General features: G+C 40.9%; 2 protein-coding genes across 6 annotated transcripts in view; one reads left to right on the forward strand and one right to left on the reverse strand.

Annotated features, from left to right (window-relative positions):
- TESK2 (testis associated actin remodelling kinase 2) overlaps nt 1-20493 on the forward strand; it is a 119879-nt gene extending 99386 nt beyond the window's left edge. For all 5 annotated transcript variants that reach the window (XM_061344932.1, XM_061344933.1, XM_061344931.1 and 2 more), the window contains 6 exons: nt 5095-5177; nt 6854-6929; nt 8502-8585; nt 9719-9805; nt 13542-13677; nt 15616-20493. In XM_061344932.1, the coding sequence (XP_061200916.1) occupies nt 5095-5177; nt 6854-6929; nt 8502-8585; nt 9719-9805; nt 13542-13677; nt 15616-16628 (1479 nt within the window). In that variant the 3' untranslated portion in view covers nt 16629-20493. The remainder of the gene's footprint in view (nt 1-5094; nt 5178-6853; nt 6930-8501; nt 8586-9718; nt 9806-13541; nt 13678-15615) is intronic.
- Nucleotides 1-20985, reverse strand: part of AKR1A1 (aldo-keto reductase family 1 member A1) — a 455840-nt gene that overhangs the window by 146728 nt on the left and 288127 nt on the right. The gene's annotated exons all lie outside the window — the stretch shown is intronic.

Below are 20985 nucleotides of genomic sequence, written 5' to 3' on the forward strand. Positions count from 1 at the left end.
TCTTATTCACTTTTCAGATTCCTCACACAGCATATGTCCTGTCTCAGTCTGCTTTTTGCAGGGGTGGCAAAAGGTGCATCTTATACAGAAGTTTAATCATGTTTTAAGTTGAGAACATGCCAAAGCTGGTATGACACTATAGGCTAATTTTTTTTTTTGGCCTTTTTATTTTCATTATTTCAAAATTTGCTTGAAACACATACTCTACGTTTGGTCTCCAAAGAGCTGAGTTTTCTTAATTGAATACTCCATTCCCCCAAAACCCACTACCAAAGCTCTTCATTAAAAACAAACAAGCAAAACCCCAAACAGATGCCTTTTAGTTTTGCAGAACCATGTACAATTGAAAGCAAGGTCTTGTGATGAATAGTAGGTTGTGAGCAGTTTTAGGGAACATTGAGAGCTCCATTGATGATAAAAATCTATGAAGAAATTCTAACCTTTGAGCATATATATATATTTGGCATATATATGCACACACATATGCATTCATATATGTATTCCTGCCAACATCTGCTTTCACTTCACGGTAAATATGTTTTGTCTCACCCCTCTTTCATTGAGAGAGGAGTAGTCTCAGTTACTAGGGGACAGTATCATGCATGTAAGCAATTAATGTGGATTAACTGATGTAACACAAATTCACTGCCTTTGGGCTTGAAAGTGAGGTACCCTGACTACTTACCTAATATGCTGTTTGCTTGTTTAACATAAAATAAGACAAAATAAAACCCAAGCAGTGAACAGAACCTTTGTCTGATGAGTCTCATACTTGCTGCTGTGGTTGTAAGGTCCCCTTTGTGCTAGAGTAAGCTTTCGTCTGGATATTTTGCAGTGCAGGGGAGAGCTTGTGCTGAAAAAAAGTAGCTGTTACAGATGGTTATTTCTAATGATTGACACAATACTAAACTTTTACTGGTACTTAGGGACCCAAATGGAGCCTGTCCCTTAAACAAAATGGTTTTCATTTCAAAAGTGTATCTAGTATTGTAAACTTCCTGTTGTATACATTTAATTGTCAGTAGTGTTTCTCCTAGGGGATAGCACTTTAAAACCAGCTGATACATCTCAATTGGCCTTTAAGTATTTTAATTCAGCAACACTCATCAGAGGGTTGCAAATGACAGTAGCATTCCTGTATTTTCTGGAGTGCAATAAAATCTCTGAGGATTTTAGTCTGAGTGTAAAATAAAATGATGGGGTTTCTTCGTCTAAGCAACTTATTTTTAACTCCATAACTCTTGAGTCTATTTTCATTTTTGTTTATGTAAAAGGGAGAGTAGAATATTGCATTTGTCTTAGTAGGATTATGCTGTGCAAAGCAGATGTTAAGCTCCTGTAACACACAAAGGGGGCTTTATGTTCTTTCACATCTGTCTCTGCATAAACAGCTCTGTTAACTCTTTAGGGCTCATGTACAAAGCTCCTTGCTTCTATTAAGAGACTGCCTCGGGAAGGACTGATGGGGTCCCCATTTCAGGGGGGTGGGTGAGTGGAAGTCCTTGAGAAACCAACTGAATTCAGATACTGCCCTCTTTGACTGTGTGAGCTGCCAAAAGAAAGAATGTCCCTGTCTGTGGAGGTCCAAAGCGAAAGCTTGGGAAGGTTGTCATGTTTTATTGCCTTGCAGCTTATACAAATAGTGCAATAGTAAGTCGAAAGCATTTTCCTAAAGCCCACTTTGTAAAGCTGCTTGGCATTTCATCTCATAGGCAGTTCTCAAGAGGCTCTTTGCACTAGGTAGAAGTTTGAATTCTCATGTCTCTGTGCCAAAATCCATTGATGAAACTTCTTCGTACCAGATTGATATATTTTCTCTCTTGTAGAAACTGGGAAGTATCACTTTGGCAGAAGAAACAGTGCAGTATGCTCTATTGTACTTTTCCTACTAAAATACACACCTTTACCTTAAATTTAAAAGCTCTTTTTTACTTTTGGCCTCTAATGAAGCTTTGTTCCTTTTTCATCCTGATTTATCTTGGCAGTACAGTTTGGAGTTTAGAAATCAGAGAATCTCAGGACAGAATGAAGCATAAGTATCTGCAAAACTTTGTTCTGAATGAGCAGTGCAGGCTTCAAGTTGACATCTGGCAACGCTAGTATCCATAGAAGAGGTTTACTACTGATTTTGATATGAACAGGCTTCCATCCTTTCTGGGTTCCAGGAAATTGGTGCTTAGTTGAATTAAATAAAACTTGTAAGAGCAAATAGTGGTAGGACAAGGGGGAATGGCTTTAAACTGGCAAAGGGGAAATTAGATTAGATATAAGGAAGAAATTCTTTACTGTGAGGGTGGTGAGGCACTGGCACAGGTTGCCCAGAGAAGCTGTGGCTGCCCCATCCCTGGCAGTGTTCACATCCAGGTTGGATGGGGCTTGGAGCAACCTGCTGTAGTGGAAGGTGCCCCTGCCCATGGCAGGGGGTTGGATGAACTTTAAGGTCCCTTCCAACCCAAACCAGTTCAGCTTTACTACAGTGAGCATTTGTAGTGATACTGGCATTTTTTTGACTGGTGCATGTCACCTGCCCATGGCTGTTTTAAGTGTGAATAAAAAAGTCACTCTTGTATATACCCGAATGACTTTAAATTCACACTCGGCACTTCTTCATATGCAAACAAAAGACAAGCTTCCACTAATGAGAGAGAATAGTTTAGCTTCCTTCTTCATGTCATTTAACATTGTGCAGCCCACCATGGCAGAACAATTGATCAGTACTTTATAGCAGAAATGTTGCCCAATGCTTCCTCTGTTGCCTTGTCATTGTGTGTCCTGCACCACCTCTGGACCCCACAGTGGTGGGGTGTCCACTCTGTTTGGTTTCTTGAATAGCCTGCAACTGAAAGGGAGCCTAGCTTTGCTGCAGGCAGTTCCTGCTCATCCGGGAAGGAGCTCAGATCTGTCAGGTAGCATTACTTGGTAGCTAGATTGGATGTGCTATTGGTTTAATTTATGATTTATCCAGGAATAAGCTACTTGTATGATAGTTCAGTGCTGTACCTGAGAGCTGAGACTGCCTGGGGCTGGGGGGGGGGGGGTGAGATTGTTCATCTTAAATTAGTGATGTATTGCTGTCTAATGGGATGTGATTGTATAATGATAAGAAGGTGAAAAAAATTTGCTGTTGATGATATTGTATTTAAGCTTCCTTTTGGTGTCAAAGCAGCCCATTAAATTATTGCAGATCTCAAGGTCAGTAGAAATTGGTTCTTAGCCTGGATTTAAATGTTCCCCTGAAATTTTGGGCACCAGGGGTTATTGGCAAATAAACCTAATCCACAAACCCCAGAAGGTAAAATGAACTTCTGCAGTCTTGCTGCTCAAAATGAACAAAATGTACACGGTTAAAGCTAACACAAGAGGGAAATCTAGATTATAAAGTTAGCTCTTTTATGAATCATAGAGTTTTCCTTTAAAAAATGCTGAATTACGAATCATCTTTAATTCAAGAGAAATCTATGTCAGAAAACAACCAGGTAATTTGCTGCATAAAATAGTATCAGCATTCTTGTACACTGCAAAACCTCTGGTGTGGTCATGGACTAGTTTCTGTGTGGTACACAGTGAAATTCCACTCATCTGAATCATTTGAGTAAGATTTTTCAGAAAAGTTTTATCCTTCTCAGTTTTAAGTCCACTTACAGCGACAAAATGTTTAAACAGAGGCAAGCTGAATGAATGTGCTCTTTGATACAAGACAACAAAGCCCGTAACTGAGAAGCTTTGCTGCTCTTTGGGCAAGCCCAGTTGATTTAACTTGGTACATGCTTATGAATCCCCAAACTAACTGTACTTACTATACTTCAGTCATGCTAAACAAATAAAACTTTGCTTCTGAGGAGCCTGGCATGTGTTTCAAGAGGCTGGCATGCATTTTCTTTACATGATGGCAGGAATGGCTTGCTTAACCTTTTAATTGGCAGGAAGAAAACTCACTTCATGGCCTGAGCCACAATCATCTCTGAATAATGTAAACAGTGATGACCTGAACTTGATCTTTTAGACAAGGGACTCTCTTTTCTTGGTAGCTGCATTATGCAGACAAGCTAATGCTCTGGGGTCAGCAAGGGGCTTTTGTGTATCCAAGCACAATAAAGCTAGAAAGTGTTTCCTGCTGTTTAGCTAATTAATGCAGGGTACCACTCTGTAGGAGTCGGCAGTGGTTTTGCTGCCTGTCACTGCTATTGTACTGCCTGCAGAAGGATACAGAGCAAGGCATGTGGTAAGGGAATGAATTCTCTGTCTTGCTGCACCTATTGCAGGACAGAAAAAGAACTTGGCGAAGTCGGCTCTCGATTCACTTGGTGAGAAGGGAAAAAATGCGGTACTGGAATGGTCAAAGCATATTTCTGAGAGTTTTAAATAAGTAACAAAAATAAATGGCTAATGCTCTGTGTGTGGTGTGATGCTGCCAGAACAGAATTATATGTGTGTCCTTAAATTGCCCTCCTTCCTGACACTGGAGGTCACATCTGAATGGAAAAGATAGGCAGCTTTTCCCTACTAGACTTTTCCCTTAAATCATGTTTTATGATGTACCATAGAATAAAGAATTATATTTGAGACTTCAAATGCACATATAACGTTGTCGCATGTATTTTTCTGATGAAAATCTACTGCAAAGCAGTGAGTTCCTTTTCAATAGCTAATGTAGAAAAATATACAAAGGCATTTAGAGCCTGCTGTGGTCTTGTATTCTGGTCAGGTGCAGGCAAGTTGTAAAGAGAAAATTGAAGGTGTTATAGTGAACCTCATGTATTGCATATTTGAGCTGTAAGAGAGCTAAATCATCTTAATTCTTGCTAGAACCTAAGTGGGTACGTGCTGCCTGTGGCTGCCTGCTTTCTCAGCAAGTTTTTAAGTGGATTATTAACCAAGTGTAATGCAGTTTGCTGCATCTTAAGTTTGACAGACATGTGATTGTGCAGGGGGGGAGGGTAGGGGAAAAGGGTGATCGCTTTCAGACAAAAGCTTCTCACAGGTGAATGTCTTCCAAACAACACCTTGCAGTTTTGTCCCAGATTAAAAATAAATAAAACAAATGGTATATGGGTTTCATGCCCAGACAATAACTCTTCTGTTTTTTTTCCACAGAACTGCTTAATAAAACATGATGAGAATGGATACTCAGCAATAGTGGGAGACTTTGGTTTAGCAGAAAAAATTCCTGATCACAGGTACGTGAACAGTGAGATAAATACAGTGAGAGTTGCAGTGTGATTGTAGGTCAGAAGCTCTGATGAGCCAGATTCCTGAGGCCATTATTGGATTGGGATGATTTAGTAATAAATGTCCCCTGTTCATTCCAAACTACTTTAATTGGCTTCTTCCATTTTCATAAACAATATTCAGTGCTATTTCAGTATTATCCTCTTTAACCTCTGGGTTAGTTGTTAAGGTCTAGGTTTATAACAGAGATATTAAAATTACTGTCCAACAGCAGCTCACCATTTTGCTCTCCCTAGGATGAAATTATAATCTTACTCATGTGAGGAATGCACAGGTGACTGTCACAAGCTATTGTCACAATTGGAAATAGTCCTTTTGTCATCCCTTCATTAGGGAGATCAAGGACAAGGATTTCATTATTCTCTCTGTATATTGACTTGTGTATTTCAGGGTATTCTGGCTGTGAAATATGCTGTCAGATTTTCTCCAGTGTGTGCTTCTGTTTAAAATGAAAAGCCTTCTAGCTCTTTTGACTGCAAAGAAAACAATAAAAGTCAATCTCAGTTTTGCACTGTTTTTAAACTGCACATATCCTCAAGCTGTGTCTTGGGAGGTCTGAGGGCTTGCATTAATGTTGATGAAATACTGATCTAAAAGCTTAAGAAAGTAGACATCTTAATTTCCAAACTACCACGAAGTACAGCCAGTGTGTACCTTGTACACTCGTGTGGAATCTCTTCCCTTTAAAGTGCTGACAGCTTCAGCTGTATTTGTACAAATCCATAACAAAATCAGGAAGGCACCCCTGCCTTAAGGTGTTCTTAATAACCAGTTTTGAGATGCCCTGAAAACCAAGAGTACAGTCATAACTACAGTTAAGGGAGCTTGAGCCTAAAACAAATGACGTAATATAATTGTTGTTAGCCACCACTTTGGTTTGATGTCAGTTTTACCTCTGTTTTCAAATGCAGTTTGTTGTTTCCAGTTTGCTGGCTAGCAAGCTGTGCTATTTTGAGGCCTTCAGAGGCCTTTCATGTGGTTTTTAACTTCAGGGTCAGCTGGGTGGCAAGCTGGAGGCCTTTTTTAAGGCTCTAGTATTAAGCCATATAGAAATACTGCAAATTTTTCAAATCTGCTCTATTCTGATTACTTCTAGTTTTTCCCTGTTAAAGGATTCATCTGGTCAATCTTCTTATAAAAACACAGTTTGCAAGCAGGCTGTGCTGGATCCCTTCAGAGCTGCTTATTGGTATACACGTAGGGATGGATACCTGCATGGCTTGCTGCATAAATGGAGAACTTGACATCTAGCCTGTACTGGTTTTCACAAACCTTTCTATGTACAAATGAAGGAGCCATCTCTGCCAAGAGTTTGGAAACCCAGCTATTGAACAGCCATGACCTTAAAATAATTTGTTTTTTTAAAGTGGTTAGAAACTGGAAATAAAATATGAGCAGCTGACTGAAGCTTTCTTTTTCTTTTGCATTTTCCTCCTGCTATTGCATGACTCCAGTGGGAAATCAGTGTACAGTATGTTGTAGAGTCCACTTGTATTGACTTCCCTCTAGTGAAAGCTTCTCAGATACTTGGAATTATGTGAAAGTTAGTAGCATACCTGAGCATTTAATTAATGGTGGTTCTCTGTCTCCTCCCTTTCCCTCCATCTATCCCATATCTATATAGTGAGAAGTTACCAGTGGTGGGTTCACCCTTCTGGATGGCACCAGAAGTTCTCAGAGATGAACCTTACAATGAAAAGGTAGGTACATGATATAAATGGACTTCAATTGTCAGATGTTTCTCTTCAGTAGCTGTATACAAGATTTAAAGTTTTCATACTACTAAAATTACTGTTATTTTAATTTGTGACATTTCTGTATTGAGGCCACTCAGACTAAGAGAAAGTGTAGTTGAATAGCTATTTTAAATTCATGGTGTTGATTCTTATATGGAAATAGAGTTACCTTTAGCATAATTCACTGTTATGCTACTTCTATTCTGAAACACCCCACATGTAGAAATACATGGTAATGACTTGTCGACCTAACACAAGTCTTATGAGAGATATAGTGAGGTTGCTTCCCTGACCATACATTAGTGAAATCTGGGTATAAGTAAAAGGTCTGTGTGGAAACTTTTGTAATTATATTAATTAAAAAATAAATAAAAATAAATAAACCTTTCTCAAGGTAGAGATACCTTTAAAAATGTTCTCCAAAGGTATTTCTAAATTTTCCTATTTGTGGCATTGGGAAATGTTTTCTTCAGAGGAGGATCAGATCACACTGGATTTTAGAAGTAGCGTTTTTAATCAAGCTCTTCTTTACACAGGATTTTCTCACAGTTTTTCTGTGTGAAAGCCCACATCCTGCACCTTTTTATAACTAGTACTCAATCTGTTTAATTGGTGGTACTTTTAACTTGCAGGAAAGCAGTAGCTAAATCAGTAATGAGTGTAATAATTAGCATTTCAAAGCTTTTTTAACAGTTCCAGTTGACCTAAATTAATAATGTTGCACCCAAATCCATGGTGCCACATTCTTCACTAACCCTAGGGTGTGGAGGACTAAAGACAAAGCGGGTCTCACACCTCATCAGCATAAAAGATGACATAAGCCTGTCTGATGCATAAGGGATGAGGGATGTCGGCTTCTCCTCTGTAGACTTGTATTCCATGTTTTCCTAAATTTTATTACATGATAAATCAGGTGGGTGGAAATCTGAGGAGTTGTGCAGCTCCAAGGGTAGTCAGATAAGGGATTAGTAAGCGTCATGGAAATTTCAATGGAAATTGATGCTGGTATACAGTGTTACTAGATATCTCAAGCTTTGGGAAAGACACTGTTTTGTCAGAGGTACTGAACTGTGAGAAGACAGAAGTTTTTCTTAAAGCCAGCATTAATATTCTGCATAAGCTGTGATCCTGTGTATTCCAAACCCATCTTTCTAACCACAGTGATAAAGAGGCATGTCATGGTTTTGCTATGTTTTTATTACTCCCATCTGTTAAGACATCAAATGCGACTGCACTGTTCTTTATGCAAAGGATTATTTATGGTTTGGTGGGATTTTTTCTTTTTCCTTTTTTTTTTTTTTAATTTATTTTCTTGAAAGAGTTATAAAGTTACTGCTATTTCTGCAACAAGAATGCTTTACTGTGAGCATGTGTTTCTTTGCTTGGAAAATTTTCACTATAATGCAGTTACTTAGTGTTGTAAGGCTGTGGTGTTGGTTTAGTTGTTTCATGATAACCATTTGGGGTGAAGAGTGGCAGATAAGAACACTGAGCATTCAGAGCTGAACAATGTGTCTGTATTTTTTCCTCTCTCAGGCGGATGTGTTCTCCTATGGTATAATTCTGTGTGAGATTATAGCAAGAATACAGGCAGATCCAGACTATCTCCCTCGCACAGAGGTAAGTGGTTAACGTTTATAACATCAGTGGGAGGTGGTAAGTATGCCATGATAATGGCTGGCCTTTAGAACTTCTGGCACTGCTGCCAAAGATACGATGAATAGGTGTTGCATTAAAAATAGCCTGTAAAAGGCTTTTGTTCTTCTGTGCTGTTATTGTAAGAAGCTTCACTGAAGACACTCTCACAGAGACTTTGTCCAGCTGCAGTCCTCATGGGAAATCCTTTCTGTCCCTAACTGGCAGAACACTGAGAGCATTGCAGCACAAACTCTTCCTTTTGTAGAGTGATAGCTCATGTAGACTTCTTGCCAGTTTTGGAGCAGAGCACTTCTGGCACACTGCATGCACTAAGCAGGCCCTCCTTGTGAAAGGGCCAGGAGCTATGCTAGCAGCAGCTAAAATAAGCTCACCCTTATTTTTGCACAGACTCTGCTAAACACCATGGATCTGAGCTAGAATTGACAAATCAGATGAGATACTTCTTACTTCACTTGCCTTTTAGTTGAGTCCCATCTGCAGGGCAGCTTTTGGCCCTGTATTGGGGGTTTTCCAAATTGTCTATCCCCCTCTGGTTCTGAAAATGCAAAATTGCTTAGGTCTTCAGCTGCAGTAAATAACAGATCCTTTTGTTTCCTTGCCCTTCAGATTTTATAGTGCATTTAAGGAACTGAATAATTTGTATTACCAGTCTTAACATCCACTGGAAAATTGAAAAACTTAACTATTTGAATTGGTAAATTTTAATCATAGCAAAGCCTCTGGTTTTATAGCAGGCTTTTAATTTACACGGTGAAAGTCGCCAGGGTAAAACATCATAATGCAAAATGTTGCCTGTATGGATCTGGAAGCAATATTTCAACTGCAATGGATTTGAATTGAGTCCAGGAAGAAGAATGGGTTTTGAAGTCACCTCATTCTCAGACAGATACCTTGTATAATGTAATCCCCCTTGGGAAAGCTGCAATTTGTATTGTGCATGAAGTTTTCTCAAAACACTCTGTATATGGCTGCTGAGAGATGGTGTTCGTGGTTATTCCTGATAACACTCTATATATGACCCACTGAAAAGAAGATGCTTTGGGCCAGATAGCAGGCCTTATTTATATCTCTGTGCTATGTTCTGGTTTATACAGAATTTTGGATTAGATTATGATGCCTTCCAGCACATGGTGGGAGACTGTCCTCCTGACTTCCTCCAGCTGGCCTTCAACTGCTGTAACGTGAGTATCTTCCTTGTTTTTTGAAGATAGAGCTTAAAGCATTTACAAAAGAAACTTGAAGAGCCTACCTATAAAAGCAGCATAAATACTGATGACCCAGAAAGTCCCCTTCAGTTTTCATAAACCTTTCCTTGCAAAAAGGTCTGTCTTGTGGTTTTGCAATTCTGTGTTCTGTCATGCCAAACAAACAGGTCTGGTGCACTGAACAGCTTCTTGCAGGCTGCTCAGGCTGATCATAACCAGTTGTATGCTATTGACACTGGCTGGCCCTCAGGCTCACAAAAATCCAGCTGTTATTGTGAACAGGCCTATTGAGCCATGAAGAAAGAATTCTGAGTTGTTCTCACAAACAGGGGAGACAAATCACACACACACGCATACACACACATACAAACACAGAAGTTTGAGTTGAAAGGGACCTTAAAGATCATCTCATTCCAATCTCCCTGCCCCAGGCAGCCTCACCTTCCACTAGAACAGGTTGCTCCAAGTCCTGTCCATCCTGGTCTTGAGCACTGCCAGGGATGAGGCAGCCACAGCCTCTCTGAGCAGTGGGTGCCAGTGCCTCACAGGGATGAAAGTCTTCCCAGTATCTAATCTAATTGTACCCTCTTTCAGTTTAAAGACATTCATTCCCCTTTGTCCTATCCCTACATGCCCTTGCAAAAAAAAACCCTCTCCAGAATCAAGACTAGGCACTAAACTACTTTTAAAGTCTATATGATGCCTTTTTGGAAAGTGGGATAAACCTCTAAATCTCTAGCCTGTGTTCCAAAAAAGCAAACTTGGACCCAAATGACTGAATATCAGTAAGGCTATAGGCAATGTGCTGTATGGAGTAAATATTCTGCCCATTATTCAAGTAAAATTATGATATAGTGCACACCTTCATGGCTCCTGTGAGAATTCCAAGGAGGTAGACCTCTTGTGCATTATCCCATAACAGAGGTTGTTAGTGCCTTTGTATAGTAAACCAGTTTCTATGAAGTAAGGGGAGCTGAGCTTCCACCAGATTCAGCTGAGGTTGGGAATGTCCAGTTTGCACAACTCAAGTTGAGGCAACTTCTAAAAATGTTACTAAACAAAACTATGACCAGGGCTCTGCAGTGAGTTCACACTGGAGCCAATACCTGCACTGTGTGCAAGTGTTTGTAAGAAAAGTCTCATCTCTCCATGCTCTTGATGCTTATTTTTGTCCTGAGCTCCCTCTTCACTTTGTATCAGTACAAATGCACATGCTCAGGGGAATGGTATAAAGGTAAGGATGTGAGCAGGCAGGGGGGACTGCCACTCTTGACACAAGATAGCATAATTTAATTCTAAGGATATTTGTGGAACTTACTCTGGACAAACTACTTCACTCCTGAGATTTCACCTTCTTCACTCCTCTGATTTCACCTTAGTGCAGTGCAACTTGCTTCACCAGGACAGTGGTACATGTGAGTCATGTTTATGAAGTGTTTTGACTACGTAAGCACTAAAGGGTTTGGCTAGAAGTAGGATTTGACTTTGGAAATCTCAACTCCCACCTGCAGACTCCAGAAATCGCACTGCATCTACACACATGATGCATGATTCAAAGCAGTTTTTCAGCACAGGTGAAATTCAGAGTAAAACTAGTTATGAAGGAAGGCAAGTGACTGATCTTATATTCTCATGTAAGAATTTGGTGTGTTCAGAGAAAACATTTTTTCTCTGGCTGATTACTGTCAACTGCTGCTCCTGTATAATAAACATCCTTTCCCTGAACTGAAAGTGGAAATTACTGCCTTGTGATCAAGCCATTAATATGCTGATTTCAGTGTGGGGCATGCTGTAACTCACTGCTTACCTAGTAGGGAGGAAAAGGCAGTGAACTGATAAAGTTTTCTTATACCTGCCTAAGTGTGCTTCAGTAATAGGTGATCCATGTGATAATCTGCTTTTAGACATGGATGTTTATATCGCTTTTTATTATTTAGGTCAACAAAGTGTAAACTGTATAGCTCAGCTGATTAGCTGAAGTAATGTACAAAGCCCTGGGGGTTAAGGGCAGCCTAAGAAAACCAGTAAAACCTGACATGTACAAGTAGTGGATTAAAATGTCTTCAGTTTACTGTTATAAAGTATTTGGGTGCATGCAGGGAAGTCTAAAACATAAGGCTGCTGATCAGCTATAAGCTTACTTGTGTGAACACTCATAAACTTAATAATGTAATATCATGCAAAAAGCTTAGCAGTGTAAGCTGAGCTGTGGGCAGCTGCTGCCTTGAAGGAAAACCTTCTATTCCATTTGAGCAGAATCTGGACTGCTTAGGGATGGAAGAGGCAAATGTTGCTCTAAGTTCCTTCTCCATTGCTTCTCTTGTCCTGGATCTTTCCTAGACAAACTAAAATAGCCAGAGAACTCTTCTTACTTCCATAGCTTGCAACAACTCCCTAAACTTCCCAAATTAGTAAATTTGCCGGAGTACAGAGTGTGTGCTTTCGTGTTGCTCCTGCCCTACTCTTTCAGTGAAATAAGGAAAGCAGAAAAAGATGGGGTTTTTCTATGCCAGGAAATTCCAGCTGCTGCATTGAACAACTTTTTTGCTGGTCTTGAGCTTTTCAAGTATGGTTGGTTTGTTTTTTTATTACTGTGTATATGAATTCTTAGCCCTTTACCCTGTGTTGCTAGAAGGTGTTCTGGCATTGCTGATCATACCACTTGTCTTCAGAAAGATCCATCTTGTAGGACCTGCAAAGCAGTGTCAGGGAGGTCTTTAGGGTTTGCTGTGTACAAAGCACCACTGTTCCCTTTGTACCTGAGGTGAGATCTGTCTGGGCTTGTTTGCTCTGAAAAAGCTTTTGGAGGGCTGGAAACAGGAATCAGCTCAAGCAGAATCTTTTTTAATAGTGTAATGACATTAGCTTTCAGCTGCTGAATTACAAATTGCTACCTACAGTAGTTAAACCTGTAACCTATATACAGGGTCAGTGCTCAAAATGAAGGAATATCTTCTAAGTTGCTACTTGTATTGAGCTGCTTGCCTTCTAGTATAATGTTAGGCTTGGACTTAGAGATCCATTCCTACTAGGGTGAATAAATAAATGCATACTGATAAATACAAATAGAATGCATACTGATGCCGGGGGGGTGTGTGTGTGTGTGTGTGTGTTATTTTACTTTGGCAAAGATGGATGTTTTACTATTGTATTACTTTCTCAAATGATATAAGCAATCTTGCTCCCCACAAGACAGACCAGTACACCCAGTAAGGTTCATTAACAGATAGAAAGATGCAACATTTTAAACTTCAAAATCAGCAATGCTATTTAGGTAGGTTTTAATTAAATCCACAAGGAGATGATGGAAGAATCACAAACTTTAATCCTTTTGAAATAATGTTGATGTATAATCTTTGATAATTTGGGAGTCCAGAAAGAAATCCTTGAACTATGAAAGCTTTTTCAAAGAAACAAACAAACCAACCCCCCTTGCAAGCCCTGAATCTAACAGCTTTACACCTTTTCAATCTAAAATGCATCTTCTTCATGGAGCGTTTACAACTTGATCACAAAATGAGAGAGTTTAAACTAGGAAAGAATACTACTTTTCCCCTGCTTTATTAATTTCTTTTGCAGTGACAATACACTTCTTAAAACAGTCTTGAATTTCCTCAGTTCCTTCAGATTATCCCTCTGTCTGTCCACTGTGTAAGTAAGAATAGCCTGGACAAACCCACATGAACTCTTCTTGATTTGTGTGCATTCACAGATGGATCCAAAGTTGCGTCCTTCATTCTCTGATATTGTCAAAACACTGGAGGGTATTTTAAACCGCCTGAGAAATGAGGACACGGAGAGAGAGAGAAAGTTTTTGAACCTTGACAACAGTGAAAGAAAACCCAAAGGTAAGTGTCTGTATTGCACAAACATTGCTGCAGGCTATGAACACTGGTTCATATTTGAAAACTGGGATTTTGGCTATATATGGCATTATTTACAGCTTGTGAATTGATTTTACTCAAAGCCTGAAAATTATTCTGGAGCAGTGCTATACTTTTTGCACTGCAGAGTGTCCTTTAGGTAAAACAAACAGCTGTTTCTTAAAGTGCCTCAGAAGAGTCTGCCCACAAGCTCTAGAGGGGAAGTTTAGAATTCATTTGGGAAGGGTTTTGTAAGTTGGTAATAGTACATGAAAATTCATCAACTTTTGCTTTGCCCCTGCCATACTTAGTGCATATAAGTAATTTCTTTGGTGTATGTTGCATGTAATTCTTAGATGCTTCTTAACTTCCTTCAGGAGGAAGAGCAGAGAAGAGGCAAAGGTATTATAAAGTACCTAGACTGGGGAAAAGATGAATCCCAGATTGCTTGGGAATGCTGAAGAGTTTTCTCTGAAGCTGCCTAGTGCCACCTGGTGCTGGGAACAAACTGCAAGCAATTCTTGGAGGCAGGGGCATGTTCTGAGTTGGGCATCTTTTATGTTAGTAGACTTCTGGCACTGGAAATTTAGAGTACAATAAAAATGGTTTCTCATATTGTGTATATAGAAATATGCAATGTATCTGTACATATCTATCTGTAATATGGTCATAGATTGTTATAGTTCTGTATTTCAAACTACATGGAGTGCATACATGTACTAATTCTCCCACACCTGGAAAGCATCTCAAAGAGGTGTGGGTTCAAAAGGAAATATTTTTTGTTGGTGGTGGTGGGTTTTTTTTTGCTTTTTCTTTTTTTTCCCCTGGCATTCTCCCTTTGGAATGCATGTCAAATGTGCATCATCTTGGAGAAGTGTTACATGCTGTGCTTTGACTTACATAGTCTTTCCTAGGTGGAGTGACTACAGTCTAAACTGTGGCAGTATTTAAAGGGAAAAGTGAAAGTCTGTATATGCTTATTTTGGAAATGGTAACCAAAAGGATATATCACTTCTTTATATCAGTTTGTTATTGCTCTACCCACAGCTCTTTAAGAGACACTTGGAGAGCCAGTGGCAGATGCATGTTTCAGGCACCCAAGGAGTTAGCATTTTTTCCTAAACAATTACAGTTTTTCAATCCTGTTCTAGTGCCACATCATTTATTTTAGTCTAGACTTTTCCCATCAGGGTGAAAAAGTCCCAGTTCCTTTGGCAACCGTGTTTTGTATTTGCTCTCTTTCATGGTCAGTATCATTGACAGATCTTGGGCAACCTCTGCTGGAAGCCAGGATGGTAAATCTAGAAACATGCAAATTTTGCTTCTCCATGACCACCCTGTGCTGTCTCTGCTGTGTCAGTGTACTGGCAGCGAGGGGGTTTGAAGGGGCCCTGAAGTACAGGGTTTGGATAGAAGAGAGAAAGTCTTCCTCATTCCTACCAAATTTGTGTACAGTTTCTTTTTCTCTGTATTTTCTGAAGACAATTATGTCTTGCCAAGTTAGCATTCCCCATAATGTGGGTAGCAGATCTGATCATAAAACGAAAAGAAGCAGTCCAGTTTTCAGCCAAGGTAAGCAAGATGGCATTAAATGAATTTACATTTCCTTAAGTCTTCAAGATGGCTTTTAACTAGCTTGATGCATGAGTAAGGAGGAGAGAATATTTAAATGCAGTTTTGCCTGCCTTGCATTTAAAAGCTATGGACAGGGCAAATCACCATGTTTGAAACCAGTAATACATTGAGGAGAAGAGAATGTGCTTGTGTTTGTAAGGAATGAGCAGACACATGCTTATGGAAGGTGCTTTGGAATATCAGAAATGCAGCTTCTTCATTACAGCTCTCATGAAGGCTCTGTGAGGGAGCAGACATGCAGGTATATAGCTCCTTATAAGCTAAGAGTATTTCTCTTCTTCTACTCAGGGTCAATTGAAAAAGGACCAGGAGTAAAACGTTTGAGTTCCCTGGATGATAAGATCCCACCGAAGTCACCCCGTCCACGTCGGAATATCTGGTTGTCACGCAGCCAGTCTGATATCTTCTCCCGCAAGCCTTCCAGGAAGATCAATGTGCAGGACCCCTACTATACGCCTAACAAAGGGTTAGGCCGGAAAGTGAATCCCTTCAGTGCCCGGGAGGACCTCAAAGGGGGGAAGATCAAGTTCTTTGACATGCCAAGCAAGTCGGTGATTTCCCTTGTGTTTGACTTACATTCTCCAGAGGCAGGTGGGAGCTTGAAAGCCAGCCATTCCCAGTTCCGGCAGGCCTATAGCACAGACTGGCAAGAAACCTCCCTTCTCCCTGGGAGGAGATGCAGATCACTTCCGCTCTCTCCTGAACTGCCACACAAGGAATATGGACTGTTTGGGGGACTGTCTTCAACTGTCAGCAGGTGTGACCCAATCCAGCTGGGTGCAGAGGTTCGGCAAAAACTCCTCAGCAGCAGTAAATATGGCGTGTCAGAGATTCCCCCCTTTCAAGCCAAGCCTCACAGGTCAGGATTTCTTCCTGTACCAGGACAAGACGAGGATATGGACTGTTCAGATGGGCCAGTGGCCCAGGAGGAAAATGGGTTTTGCCCTGTTGAGAACACATGTGGAGATCCAGCATGTAATCAGCCATTAGTGCTGGCCCAGCCTGAGCCGCTACCTTACAAAAAGCTCCCAGTTGAGAATTCAGTGAACTCTGAGGGACGTGGCTCCTCACAAGTGTTTGCAGGTTGTGTCCCTTCTGAAGAGATGGAGGTGGAAGACGACCTGCTGAAAAATACTCTGCTAGAGACTACAAAGCCTCTCTTCAGCATTAGTCCTTCTACTGAACTGAAGAGAGAGGCATGGCCCTTCAGGGAGCAGGATGGGGACAGTCCTGCCCCATTGTCTCAGACATCCTCCAACATCTCAGCAAGTGGCAGCACACGGTCAGCTTGTGATATATGAAGAGAGGGCTCAAACTGAACGTGTCCTTGAGGGAACAGTTGTTCCCAGTCACTTAAACCTTTGCTTTTCTGTAGTGCTGGGCTTCACATTTCAGAGACTCAGCAGATGGTAGAAACTGGCTGTCAAACAGATAGCTGCAGATAGTATCTGGAGGGACTGATTATTTTAACTTTATTTCAAATCATGCTTATTCTCTTCCTTGATTTGCATTAGGAGGGGGAACTACTCCAGCCAGAATGGCCATGCGGGACCCAGAGTCCTTCCAAGGGGTAGCAGCCAGAGCAGGCACCATGTAAACAGTTTTACCTGGTTTCCAGCATGGAGCATTTCAAGGCCTTAAGCTCCATGTTGGGTAGGAAGTTTTTCCCACTTCCTCCAACTGATCACCTATTCTTAGAGCAGATATCTGCCACTGCATACTTTGCATTAACATTCTGCAGCAGTGCATGTGAGTCGGAGCCTCTGTTTTAGAAACAGGCACAGAGATCCTTCAGACCTATGTTGAGCAGATAGGGATGCTCTCTGGTCCCAGAGATGCTGTAAATGCTGTTGCAGTGTTAAACAAGCTCTTCTTTCAAAAGCAGCAAACCCAAACCCCCTCATGCTGGTTGCAGTCTGTAGGCTGAATCACATAAGTACTTTGTGATTGATAAGAAGAATCTGTTCCCTGGCATTTCATTTTCCCTTGGGATTTGGTAGTGATGTATATATGTAAGTGCAGGGAGGCAGGATGTGGTAAGCACCGCTATCCTCCTTGTACAGCTCTTCACATGCCTCAACCCAAATGTGGAGGAGGATTTGCCCAGGGCACAAGAGGAGAGCCATGTTCCAGATATTGTCATTTCTGGCCTTCTGGAGAAACTGTCCCTGAAAGTAGCAGTTGTAAAGAGCTTTTGGGTGTGGGCTCTTGCCTCTGAAGAGCTGAATGGACATCATGATCTGTTCCTGCAGAATAGTTAGTTAAATACAGTATCTACATTACAGTAGACTTCTACCACTAAGCTGGAAGGGTCGCATTCACCTCCCTCTCTGATATGACATCCCATCTCATTGATAATATCACTGCAGTAATGAAGGCTCCTTATTTGAAACCAGACTTCTTGAAGGACAGGAATCCCCTTCTCAGGGGAAGCCAGCAGTGTTGCAGCCACACAAGTGCTCTTGGAGAGGATAGACAGTAAGCTCACAGTTTTGAATTGTCAAACTGAAGAAAATTAGCTTGTCCCAAATGAACCTTTCTTTAATCCTGCAGAAAGAAGCTGTTGTCTTCATTGGCTTCTCCTGACAATGAATAGGATGATCTTTTTCTTTTTTAATTTCTTTTTTTTCTCTCCACCAGCAGGCACATGTGAAAGAAGCAGCAGCACAAGCTTTAATGCTGCTTGCTGGAACCAGCATCAGCGATAATCAGCTCTGAGATGTGATGTATGAGAAAGCTTGGTCTGTGATATTGTTCCTGCAGCATCCTGCCCTTTTATACTATAATTGTCCTAACAAGATGGGATTTGTAAATTATTATTTTTAACCTCTATTATTATCATTCCTGAGGTATGCATTGCACGCCTGCTGAGCAGATGGTCATGCAGTGGAGCCCAGAATTTCACCCAGGTAGCCTGTTACACTCTCTTCCTGCTCACTTGTAAGGATGGAAAATGTCAGCTAGTCTCTGTTGGAAGCAAGACTCCACCTACTCTTCCTATATTGAAGATGGAGAAAGCCTTAGTTCTTTACTGGCTGAGTTGCTTATCTTTCAGAGGTGCAGGTACCTATTCTGAGTTATGACTTCCTCTTGTGAAGTATGTGTTAACCTGAGCAGCAGTTATCCCTTGGCAGTGGCTGCCAAGAATTAAATGAGAACCAGTGTTCCAGAGTTACTCAGCACAGTCCATGCCAGATTGGGCAGCTGTGAGCAGTGTGAAAGAGAAAATGCCTGTGCTTTCCAGCATCACCCTTTTTGGCCCACACCTCTCTGCCTCTTGAAGGTGCTGATCTGTAGAGTAGTCTGTCTTGTGTATCCTGTATGCAGGGCTGGTGTCTGCAGAGTGCAGAACAGCTTGTATGGCTGGCACTGTGTGCATGTAACTTCGAGGACAGGGTCAGCAGAACTCAAATTGCCAGCTAGCAGCCTGCATGGTGCCTGTTTTTTATTTTAGTTTTTCTTTTTCCCCTCTATCTTTTATGCAATCGTAATCTTTCAGGAGGGAAACCGCCAGCACCAGCTTCTGTTGTCACAAAATGCATTTTAGGTGTGTGACTTCAGACAAACAAGCAATAATAAAGAATAGTTTACTTCTGGATCACCAGGCTGCGAGGAAGCTGTCCAGCACATTCCAACTGCCTGCGGCCTCATTGGAGAGCACACACATACTCTGGCTGCTCTGTGGCTTGCATTAGCCCTGGTTGTCAACACTGACACCTCATCACGAAGCATGTTGCCCTCTCTGACACTGACTGTAAAGCCTATGCAGTCAGCCTTGGGGTACCTCTGTGGCACCCATCACAGTGACCTCATCTCTTTTCTTACACCAGAGTCTCTTAAAATGTTTCTGGGCCCTGAACAGGTCTCTTACAAAGCAGCATGGCTAACACTTTATGTGTCCACTCTAAGCACAGCCAGCTGACATGTACAGGGCACATCTATCAACTTCTCTAGCTCTTTGTACTGAGGTGGCTGTCAGAAACACCGAGGGATAGCAGCTCAGGCCTTTCCTGGATTCTTGGTCTGCATGGGAAAAGAGGCTTGCGTATGAAACTGGAGTAAAAGGCTATTTAGAACTAGCTAAGTGCTTGCTAAACCCCAGTGTTTCCAAGGGCCCGGATGCAGTTGGCACTCACTACGTCCCACCCTTGGGTGGTGTAAAGCTGAATCTAGGTTGCACCTAGTAACCACTCTTAGGTTTTCTGCCTGAGGGTGCTTTTCTACAGGGGGCCATTTTCTGACAGCTACTGCTGAACATGAATATAAACGTGGTCAGCAAACTGCTTGTTTTATAGTGATGTAACAAAGTTTTATTGTGATTGGATTTTATCATGATTTCTGACTTTCTTATGGGAGCAGTTCTTGCTCTTTTAAAACACTTTCTACACATCGTTAGGTTCCCTGAAGAGATCAAAGATGTTTTTAATTCACTTTAAATCTTTCTATGTTGAATTCATTTAAATGTCTGTTATAAGCTATTTTTGTGGTGGTTGCAGGTTGATCGAATGCAACTAAGAAAATGCATGTGAATTGCTGCCCCTCTAAAGCAGTGCAGACAAGGGGCTGTAGTAGACTTGTCGGAGAGGTATTGATGTATTATGTGTAACAGAGCATTGGTATTTTTTTGCCAGTACAACTAAAGAGACTTGAATAATTCCTGTTTGCACTTAATGCTATTGTTTATATTGCATGTCACTACATTTCTATGCAAAACAAATAACCTTTTTTTTTGTTTTTTGGGAGGAGGGGCAGCCAGATATTTGATTAAGTATAAAGACCTTTGCGAGATGATCTATTTTCGTATTTATGAAGGAGTTTTACGTCTTAATATTTTGCAGTCTGTAAATAGCTCAACTTGTAATTAAAGGCTTAGGAAGAAGTTTGTAGCCTGTGTATAATAGTAAGTTAACACTGCCAGAAAAAGAATCTTTGCAACACGACTTTTCTAATATTGTGGATATTTATGACTATGTAAAGAAAGCACGTCTTGTTTTTATGTTGATTGACCTTTTGACTTTTTGGAACTCTAGAAATGGTGTATGGTTCATTGGAACTGCAATAAGAAGTAACCAAAGATGAATCCAGTTAAATATTTTCATAATTTTTTTTCTTGGTCAGGTTTTGTAAACTTTCCCAACTTGCTTTCAAAATAAAAATGAAATCAAGGCCTGAGTCTTGTGATTGAGATGACAAGTCTAGGTTAAAAAAGCTGGTTTGAATACTTAAGCTATGAAGGACATTAATACCTGACTTGAGATTGTATTCGCTATTGCTCAGTGCTATACTATAAAGGAAAACTCAGCATTGTTTCTCTCCTGCATCTTACTATAGTGTTGCACTATTAAATCCGTGAGACTCCAGGATTTTTTTTCCCCTCTCCTCTGTGTCACAGCACTCTTCAGAGTGGGCCATAGCTTGTGACCTACAAGGCAAGATGGATTTTGATAGCACTCAACCTGTGGGGAGCTTGCCATTGCAGCTGCTCTGTTCTAGCCCTAAACAGCTTCAGCAGCACAGGGAACTATGCCTTTTAAGACAACATCTGGCTTTTAAGTCCCACTGCATCGCCTCTTCCTGAGAAGCTTGAAGACTGGCTGTGGCTTGGTTCTGCGTGCAGTTACCCTGCACTAAAACTAGCTGGCCCATAGAAGCAAAGGT

The sequence above is a fragment of the Neopsephotus bourkii genome, unplaced genomic scaffold (genome assembly GCF_033783945.1).
Source record: "Neopsephotus bourkii isolate Nb327-2 ecotype Australia unplaced genomic scaffold, CSIRO-AGI_Nbou_v1 NB_234, whole genome shotgun sequence".
Lineage (NCBI taxonomy): Eukaryota > Metazoa > Chordata > Aves > Psittaciformes > Psittacidae > Neopsephotus > Neopsephotus bourkii.